Raw genomic sequence first — 10,829 nt, 5'->3', positions numbered from 1 at the left:
TTGATGGTGAAACAAAAGTGATGCACAAGTTATTATAGTTATATTTTATATGATTGGGTTTTGAGAATCCAAACTAGTGGGAGTAATGGCATCCCCTTGTTGAATGGTGGTAAAATACCTTTTATCAATGAGCTACCGAATTGACACCATATTAAGTAGTTTGTGTCCAAAAATCTCTATCCTTGGCATGCTATGTACTGAACACATCTAAGTTTCATGCAATGCGTAAAATACTTCATTATATAGAAGATTTTATCTTTATGCTTAAGAAAAATTTGGTTATTGAATAAAATAAAATAAAATATCAAGATAATCAACATAGATTAAAACAATATTTTGTTGAAGGTGATCAACTATTTCTTCGCATGCATCCTTGTAAATATAAATCACTTATCGATAAGGTTCCTTAGAAGCTAGATCCTAAATTTTGTGGTACCTAATAGATCATACAAAACATTGATAAGGTTCTGTATATATTGGCTCTTCTGTCTCACTCCAAGATTCATCTAACATTTTATATGTCTTTTGAATAAGGTTGTAGAATCGAATTGGAAAGTTCATACCAGCCTACCATAGATTAATAAAGAAGGTTACATTTGAATCTAGCTAAAATCAATATTAGACACTATAAATACATAGTTGCATCAACAGTTTATCAAGTATTGATGCAAAGGAAAGATATGCAATCAAAAGAAGCCACCTGAGAACCAACAACGATTCTTCAATAATTTCCTCATCTTGAGGACAATGTTTCTTTCAAAAGGAGAGGACATGTTAGGGTCCTACAAAAATACCATGGCATACATATATTACTTTGTATATGGCCTACTAAATATTTAGTCAATAATCACACATTGTAAAAACTATTTATTTTCTTGATAAATCCCAAATTAGTTAGTAGGTTCTTAATAAGTTGGCCAATAGGTATTTAATATATCTATGGATAGATATATATTAGGCTAAAGGTTATGCAAATTTTTTTCAAGGGTTGTAACTGTATTTAGAGAATTTCTCTTGGAGGATTTCCCCCTTGATGAGGCAAGTGAACATAACTCTTTTTTTTTTATTATCAAAATTATTTTTCTTGCATTTAGCTCTCCCTTCTCTTATATTATTTGGTTTTACACTATATTTCATCTCAATTGCATTACATTAATCAAAAAATAATGAGAGGTGAGAGTATTGGTAAAATATTTGTGTTTCTTAAACCTATGTACCAACAATTTAATAATTTGAGTCAATAGTTACTCATCTTCCAAAACAAGAGGTAAGTTATTGTTGTAGCTGCTACAACAACCTCCAAAATTTTGGTTTACACCAAAATTTAGAGCCTTCCTTGGCCTTGCGGATTCTTGTTGTAAACACCGAAACTCATTTCATGTACTTTCTTGAAGTATTTTTCTCCTCTTTGTAAGATGGGTAAACTATCCGCTTTTCGCATGATTGGTTGTCTCACAATGTGTAGAAGCCTGTTATGGTGGTTTCAGGGGTCTATCTTTGTGTATATGAGTTTTTCTAACCATGTAAACGTATATCACACTCATTCACAAAGTGTCAACCGTCACCGCACCGGTGTCATCACAGTCGTCACAAAGTGTATCTTAAGTGTCACACTTGTCATAACAGATCAAAAAGTTGTCGCACAGAGGGGAATGTACGACTCATGTGTCTTGGATGATCTATGTTGTTGTGTCATCAGGTATTCTAAGTGTGATATCACAGTCGAAGTCTTATGACTATTCACATTAGTCTAACTAGTCTTACACTTAGCCATTTCTGAGAAGGCTTCCCGAGCAAGGAACTTGGCTTCACCCGACTTCCCCAAATTGTGCACTGCGTAGTTTCAGTCCTCTAGCTATGACCTTTCCCATTGGAACTGCACAATGTGTAGTTCTCACTTCCCAAGACTGCTGCACTGCACAGTTTCTATGCTTAAGCTCCAGCCTTGGCCTCTAGAATTGTGCAAGCCTTTCTCTCAACCTGGACCTAACTGCGCATTGCGCAATCACAAGCCCAAGCTCATTCCATAGGCCTCTAAACTGCGATGTTGTGCAATTTCCTAGCCTCCCTTGTCTCCAGGAATTGCGTAGTATGTCATCTCAATGTCCACCCCACCAACCTATCTCACTAGCTCCCATAATTGTGCAGTTTTCTCCCTCGGTCTAGCCTAAAATACAAACTACACAATCTCAGGGCTCAAGCCTCACCCCTAGATGCTTGAACTGCATAATTACTAAGCCCTCTCTCCTGATCTGTCACCTCGTTCCGACTCAATTAATGAATAAGAACGTACCGTCTTAGACTAGAGGGTTTTCAGACCAATGCCATCTTAGGTACCTCACGATGCTATGGCAAGATAATTAAGATAGATATGAAGGAGGGAAACATGTTGAAAGACACTCTTGTAGCTAAACATGGAAGTTGATCAATCACAAGAAAGCAAAGGGACATCAATTTATAATCACAACTAAAGACTTAAGATCATTGAAAATTCCTTATATCTAAGTCAAATGGAATTGAAAAGAGAAGCATTCTCAAGAAGATACTCAACATGCAACAACAGAAGTGGCTTGACACTTCTACATCAGCAAGCAGTCCAGGTCAACAATGTCGTGTCATGTCATTTCATGAGTTTTCATATGCCACATTGTCATTGTGGATCATCTAAATGGTATTCAAAATGCATTGCAAAGTGGAAGTCCAAAGGACACACATGAAATATAAAGAATCATGTAAGTTGAAAAGTCATAGGAAGTCAAACAGTCATGAGGGTAGTCAAAAAGTCACAATGAGGGGAAGCATAACCCCTTGGTTATATATATATATATATATTGCCTCATTGAATGAGCAAAGGACTTTTCACCTTGGCTCCTCCGTAAGGAATTAGAGAGACATATCAGTTCTTTTGACGAGCAAAGAGTGGCTCCAATGCTCCACTATTGTAGCTAGTGATGTTCATTGTATACATGTGTCTTGGAAATTTTACTTAATAACAAAAGCCTTCAAGGCCACCACGTTCTTCATGCATGGATTATGGATATTTGTAATAACTTTGACACACTTGATCGAACACTCACTAGGCACACCGCCTTACTTTAAGAAGGCACATGTGCACTCCTCTCTCTTGTTCACAGTTAGGGCCAAGGAATATATGTAAGATAATGGGCAACTGGGACAATATTCTGGATGGGCCACCTACTCAAAACGATGTGAGGGCTACTCGGGACTTCACATTGGTGAGACCCCATGGTTGACAAATTTCCAACACCGTCAACATGTACAATATCTTCTTTTGAAAGAGATATCTACCCTTTTCCTTTTTATGATTGTTGAACACCTAATCTTTGGCATTAGAAATCCTATGTAAATATTGTAAATAGAAAAATAAGAAAATTTTAGAGGGGAAGAGACATTAGGAGATGAAACCCAATAGTCTCAATCTCCTTGTTTATAGTCATATTCTATATTAATGAAAAATCAACAAATTATTGGTAGAGCTACTCTTATAAAAGCCAGCCCCATTTTTAGCATTTTCTGCTCTTGATATGACATCAAAGCTAGCCCCATTTTTAGCATTTTCTACCCGGTAACTGGTGCACTCTCTACCATTATTCTTTTTATCCTCTTTCAATTCGTTAATGAAAAAAACTTGTCCCTCTGTATCGATTCCTGAAGCATTGAATCTCTGCGTGCAAACTAGTTAGTTGTTGCATTGAAAGGGCCATGACTGTTACTTTCAATTGTGCATACCTCCTGCTCTGCGAAATGTAAATGATTAAATGGGTCTGTTCAGTGATTGAGGTCGTTGCTAGATTGAATGGTGAGTTCAATATTGTCAAGACTGTGACTTAACGCTAGTAGAAACTCCTGCAAATTGGTCAAAACGTTGATTGAAATTATTGTTGCATTGAGTTCTGAACGCTGGTGGAAACAAATCGTGACTGTGCAATGGAAGTGTCAATCGGAGGCGGCTACAGAACCGGTTGAGAGTGGTTATGAACCCATGGCCCTTTCATACCAGAGTTGAGCTGCACAACAGTGGGAGTCGTCCTGCGTTGAATAGTGCATGACTGTGCATTGAATGGTATTTAAGTTGCTGTGCATTGAATTTTTTTTTGGAGAACTGAACATTGGAAACTGCAAGGGTCGAAAACCTTGTGTTTAACAAGTGATTAAATAAATTTCTGAAGGGCTGCGAGATGGTATATATATGTGCATTGACTAATGCATTGAAGTTTCTTTTGGGTGGCTATAGGTAATAACATATAAATGAATTGAAGCTCTTTTTAATGGCATAAAGGTATGATTCGAAGTTTTATGGTTAAACACTAACACTGTTTCTTTAGACGATTGGTTAGCTAAGGTTTTAAGAGATACTCCAAACCCAAAAGTCATATGTAACCATACATTTATACTTGTTTTAATATTTACAAAATTATTTGTTTTTAATATTTATAAAATTTACTAACCTTTACCTTATAACATGGCTTACAACACGAGGATGTTAGATAAAGTTTCAAAAATATTCATATCACTCCAGAATAATTAAACATAGTTAATGCCTTTTCAATACTAAAAATCACAGCTTTAAATATCATGCGTACACTAAAATAATTGGGTCAATGTATAAATCACAGGGAAGTATAATATCAGGTTCAAATATTCAGGCTGTGTATCTATGTTTTACTTTAGACTCCGCCACGCCATTCTCAATTAATTTAACATATTATCCCAGTAGTAATTTCACCTTCTTTATTCAGTAGATCAGCTCTTGCTGCTGTACTCATCGGTGAACCGAAAGGGTCATCCGGGCGATATTGGATGGCGGCTTCTAGAATTTCCGATATTCCCATGCTGTACGAAGGCTTCGAACGGTTGTACATGATTTCCTTATCCGATGGCAATTCGTCACAGAAAACATCCGTTTCATTTACAGCAATGCTGGGTATTCCAAAAGAGTGGATCATGTTACCCATGTCTTCTGATTTTCCTTCGAGTTTGGAAAATTGTAAAGCTTCTTGTGAAAAGGCATTACCCTCAATTGGATACTTCTGCCTTGAATCGAAACCCTGAGTCATATCATTCTGGGAGGCATGGAACCATCCTGACGTTTGGGGTCGCAGTAATTGATCAATTGAAATGGAAGGATGTATCAATGAATTCTCAGAGGATGGGCGTGCCGGCACTTGAGGCATGACTGCGTTGTTTGTCGTGGCCCAATGTTTACCAATTTGAGATAACTGCAGCCGCGAGTACTCATCGACGATATTATTCACGTACTGTCTGCGCAGTCCCACCTCAGATTCAGCCAACGCAGTATTGCATCCTGCATCTCTGGAAATGATGACAGTGGAAGACGACGCCATGAAAGAATCCGTAGGGGCTACAGGCAGTAAGCCGTCAGTAACTGGATCGATTCCCATTACAGGCAATTGTCTCTTCAGTCTAGTGTTCCAGTGATTTTTTATTTCATTGTCCGTTCTTCCAGGAAGATGTGATGCTATAGCTGACCATCTACAATTCAACAAGTACAGGGCGTTAGTATTTGGTCGGAAAAGAAACGCAGATTCCGACTTGTCATGGAAGACAACGTCTAAAGATATTACCTGTTTCCAAGAATTGCATGAAGGTGAATTATAACGATATCTTCATGAATGGAGAAGGTGCCACGCTTGATGTCAGGTCGCAGGTAGTTGGTCCATCTCAGCCTACAGCTTTTTCCACATCTCGATAAACCTGCGGTACTCCCAACACACAAAAAATCTCCAGTCAGTTCGTCTGTATCAACTACAACATCCCTCAATCCCAAGTAGATAGAAAGGTCGAAGAGAAATCATAATAAATCCCAAATACAATAGAATACCTGCAAGCTTTGGAAGGGTGCGCCACTTGGTATGCCCATGGTGTTGAAGATAATTGATGAGTTTATGGTCCTCTTCGGCCGTCCAGGGACCTCTTTTCTGCCGATTGTGATCAACACAGCAAGGCGTGCGTCCCATAATCACTTTCCGATCGGCCTTTCTCTGTAACTTGTGTCTTCCTGTTTCTTCTCAACCCTGCCAGCATTGTTATATATACACATATGCGATGGGCCTTAACATAGCGCGGCGCCGCCCTGGATTCATATGTTGTGTAGGGTTTCAGAAATTTAGAGTTGTTGAAGTCAATCTGTAGAAGTTCGGTTACCATTCTACATAGTCGTGACGAAGCTAATGACGTAACGGAGAAAGATCTTCGTTCAACGACAATCATTTCGATCAAACTTAGACCACGCGCCTTGAATTTTTTTCGAAATAAACATTGATCAAACTTAGACCACGCGCCTTGAATTTTTTTCGAAATAAACACATAACCGATAACGATTTTCGTTCAGCCGGTAATCATTTCAAACAAAATTGGGATTATGTCCCTTGAATTTTCTCTTTATGACCGCGGAATAACAATCCCATCATAATAAAGACTACCGATAATGATTCCCATCCAGCCAGCAAATATTTCAAACAAAATTAGGATTACGTTCATTGAACTTTCTCGTTACGAACGCAAGATAACAAGTACATCATAAGGATTCCACATCTTATTTGAAAACTTCTGGTCACGTTGTTAGGTATCGATGCATGCATTTATGGTACCAACTGGAGCCGACAGCCCCAGTCAAAAGTTTACCGAGGAAAGCCATAATGAAGGGTGGACTGTTTTAAAAGTTTCCACCTGAATCTGAAGCTTCTCAAAGTTCGTAGGTTTTCACAGGTTTTAATGTTTTAACACATCGGTTTTCTCTTCTTAAGATATCATAATTTCATATTCTAGCAATTGCCCCAAAAGGTGCAAAGAGAGGCCCATAGAAATGTTAAATTGAAAGAATTGTATTTTAGTTCAAAATAATAAATATTATAGTAATTCAATGATTCAAACTAAACCTAATCAATAAATTGCCCAAAATAAAATAAATCCTTAATCAAAATTATACAAGTTAAGATTCTTAGTTTCTCTCAATTATTTATATAATGTCATAACTACTATAAATTATTAAAGAACTCAAGAGAACTACTGGAAGGGTATGGACAGTTTGGAATTTTGTTGAGCGATTTCTCTATGTGAATTCTTAAAGAACTCAAGAGAACTACTAGAAGATTGTCTTTGTCTTTTAACCCAATGTGTTTTTTTATTTATCATCTTTCTAATCTATCATCTATACGGTCATGTAAGTCAATCTATTCTTATTGTTCAATAGGTGGACAACATTAAACCATGAAGCTAAGAGCTCTGCCCTGCTTCTAAGTGTTCCCGGAATTTTATAGCTTGAGTTTTATAGCTTAGGTGTATATAGGTATTCACTCTTTTAAGGTAGTTTTGTATTCAATGTTAGGCTATTTATTTTCTTGGTTTCTAAGTGTTGTTCCTCGAGATGTTTTTGGGCAGAGAACATTGCCAAGGCATCTGCTGAAGGCTTTAAAACCTGCCTACTTAAGGCCACAAGATGGCTCTTGGTTCAGAGGATGTAGCACTCAAATATCTTTTTGAGCTGGCTACCCAATGTAACTTCAATAGCAACTCTATCTTTTATGCTTTAAATGCCAAATTTCGGTGGTGATTAAAAAGATTGAAAAGAAAGAAAACTACAAACTGAATACAAGCAATTACAATCAGATTTCTAGACCATGGCTTTTCCATTGGGCACATTTATTGTACATTGCAGAATCATAAGGTTAATTTCGATGAAAGAAACAGAAGAGTTAGGAGATAAACAAATACCGTCAAGGACCAGAAAGGGTGGCAGTTCTTGGCACTCAAAGAAGACAGAAATGTCATAAATGCTAATGAGGATGGAGACCTTTAGCATTAGCCGATATGATAAGTATTTGCAAATAAATTCAACAGTTCTAATTTGTTCACGAGACCTTAAAGTATGCTTTAGGACCATGCAATATATGCAAAGGAATTCATCTCACCAAATAACATTTTTAATTTATGCCAAAACATGTTAAAAAAATTGTTCTACCAAATGTGCAAAATATACACCTTCTGCCTGAATGTTATTGAAACACATCTCTTAATGGGTTTTACGTTGTGTAAGAAACATGTGGATTTTTCCTACAAGGTTCCCTATACCACCTACAAGCCCACCATCATGGTCATGACCTAGAGGTCTTAATGTTCTTGAGAATATTCTCTTTCAGTGGCCCTGCAGAGGTATCCTATCTGTTACTTTTTAGGTTAGGTGAATGCCTTTTGTTGGTAAGAGAGACTCATTTAACCCACAACATACAAAGGAAGAGTCCATCTTTCAGTGTGCATGGAATTTTATAGCTTGAGTGAGCCTAACAGCTAAGAAAATGTGTTTCCTACTCACAAATCATCAAGTTGAATTGGGAGGCATAGAGTATGTACACCTCTACAGATTAACTAGTCAAATGGTTACATGGAAGAGACTCCTTGACCCACAAACCAAGGTGTCTCATATGTCAATTTGATGTTCAACTAGGCTGCAACCTTAAATTAGATTATTATTATAATTTATCAATTCAGTTATTTACATCTTTGTAATGGACACACTTGTGTGCTAGAAAGTAGAACTCAATATTTCCATTATTTTTGGGTGTATATAGGTATTCACTCTTTTAAGGTAGTTTTGTATTCAATATTAGGCTATTTATTTTATTGGTTTTTAAGTGTTGTTCTTGAGATGTTTTTGGGAAGAGAACATTGCCAAGGCATCTGCTAAAGGCTTTAAAACCTCCCTACTTAAGGCCACAAGCTGGCTCTTGGATCAGAGGATGTACCCCTCAAATATCTTTTTGAGCTGGCTACCCAATGTCACTTCGATAGCAACTCTATATTTTATGCTTTAAATGCCAAATTTCGGTGGTGATTAAAAAGATTGAAAAGAAAGAAAACTACAAACTGAATACAAGCAATTACAAACAGATTTCTAGACCATGGCTTTTCCATTGGGCACATTTATTGTACATTGCAGTATCATAAGGTTAATTTGGCTGAAAGAAACAGAAGAGTTAGGAGATAAACAATTACTGTCAAGGACCAGAAAGGGTGGCAGTTCTTGGCACTCAAAGAAAACAGAAATGTCATAAATGCTAATGAGGATGGAGACCTTTAGCATTAGCCAATATGATAAGTATTTGCAAATAAATTCAATAGTTCTAATTTGTTCACGAGACCTTAAAGTATGCTTTAGGACCATGCAATATATGCAAAGGAATTCATCTCACCAAATAACATTTTTAATTTATGCCAAAACATGTTAAAAAAATTTGTTCTACCAAATGTGCAAAATATACACCTTCTACCTGAATGTTATTGAAACACATCTCTTAATGGGTTTTACGTTGTGTAAGAAACATGTGGATTTTTCCTACAAGGATCGCATATCATGTGCAAACAGAATATTGCTGAAAGGATCAGTATTAGGCATGGCTGGCAAATGTTCCTATTTCATACATGTTTTAAAGGTACTGTAAGACTATAATGATCTTTTAGTTACATAACGGAACACAAAATTTTACAGCCGAAGACATCCATATAATCTACACTGAATAATTCAAGAATAGTAACGTACTCGCGGAATCAAAGAAAAAGACTGTACATGTCAAATTAATTATCAGAGAATGCAAATCTGTGCATAAATTCTGAAATAAACCTTTCATAGAGAAATCAAGTTAACAGGGATGACATCAAGAAACCCTTAGATAAATTGACAGCAAATCTGCGAATAGAGCCTTAAATGACCACGGCTCCCATACTAAATTCATTAGAGAACAAGATAACATATACAGAATGTTATTAAGGGCCTCGACCCAAGAGAGGTTTCAAGAAAAACAAACAGTACAACATAACCTGAAAGCTTATAATGGTCGTGGCTGCTTAACATGTTTTCTGGAAAGGAAATAAAAATACATATTAATCTACTGGCAAGAAATTACAACGCCCTCGGCCAGAATTAAATTACAACATTACAGTTCAGAGAGCAGGAAGCCCCTGCAGAAAGCAAAGAGTGGAGCAACCTGAGAAGCAGGTCTGCGAGGGAGCCTTGAGAGGGTATCGTGAGGCATTAGGGGTGCCATCCCTCCGAGCAGCCATGTACAACCTGGCCGATAACACCCTTAGCTTCAACTGAAGTGGAGCTCAAAGAACTATATGGATGCAAAAACTTACATATGCCTAAACACTAAACACCTCGGTCCAAGGCTTACCTGGAAGGCTTTGCGCGCTGGCGTCTGCTTGAATAAGTCGAAAACAACATGGGATGATAGCTGAGGGTTCTCATACTCGAATCCGCCAAACCCTGAAAACAGAAGATAGTAAACAATTAGTGTCTCGAATTCTGGAGTTGAAGAAAAACAAAAGAAAAACGACAAACTAAAGAGAATGCTAGCTCAGAGTCTGATTCGGGAAGAAATTTGGCAGCTTACCATTAAGGAGATGACCCAGTTTTCATGGCTGACCCTCTGAGACAAGGTTTCCACTTTACACGAAGAATCAGACAGTGGAAGGAGGAGAAGAGCCTGAACAGGCGCCAAGAGCTTAGGGACCGAATGAACCATTCTCCAGCAACCTGGAATGAGTAAATCCACCGAAGAGATCCTAGCCCTTGGATCAGAGAACTGAGTGCTCCACCGTCGATGGGAGTAGGAATCCCGAGGCATCCAGCTATGGTGGGATGGCCTGCTCGTGCCACGAAGCCATGGCAGAGCCGGAGTGATTGTTAAATCTCAAATCGAACGGCCCAGAGATAAACATGCTATGGATATAGTTAAGTTCACCATATAGGACAGTCCTTGGTATTAAATGCAGGTACAGTGCATAGAGAT

The 10,829-nt window shown here is 37.6% G+C and overlaps 1 protein-coding gene across 1 annotated transcript; it reads right to left on the bottom strand.

Annotated features, from left to right (window-relative positions):
- Positions 1–4,544: 4,544 nt before the first annotated feature.
- On the bottom strand, positions 4,545–6,037 carry LOC149228041 (transcription factor MYB17-like). The gene is made up of 3 exons (XM_089375622.1): positions 5,864–6,037; positions 5,607–5,736; positions 4,545–5,514 (listed from the first exon to the last, which is right to left on the bottom strand). The coding sequence occupies exons 1-3, from the start codon at positions 5,997–5,999 to the stop codon at positions 4,719–4,721; spliced, it is 1,062 nt and encodes a 353-aa protein (XP_089231748.1). The 5' UTR covers positions 6,000–6,037; the 3' UTR covers positions 4,545–4,718.
- Between the last annotated feature and the right edge of the window lie 4,792 nt (positions 6,038–10,829).

The sequence above is a fragment of the Pinus tabuliformis genome, chromosome J, assembly GCF_031772625.1.
Source record: "Pinus tabuliformis cultivar Carrire ecotype Pingquan chromosome J, CPIR1, whole genome shotgun sequence".
NCBI lineage: Eukaryota > Viridiplantae > Streptophyta > Pinopsida > Pinales > Pinaceae > Pinus > Pinus tabuliformis.
This window is presented reverse-complemented; position numbering and strand designations above follow the sequence as displayed.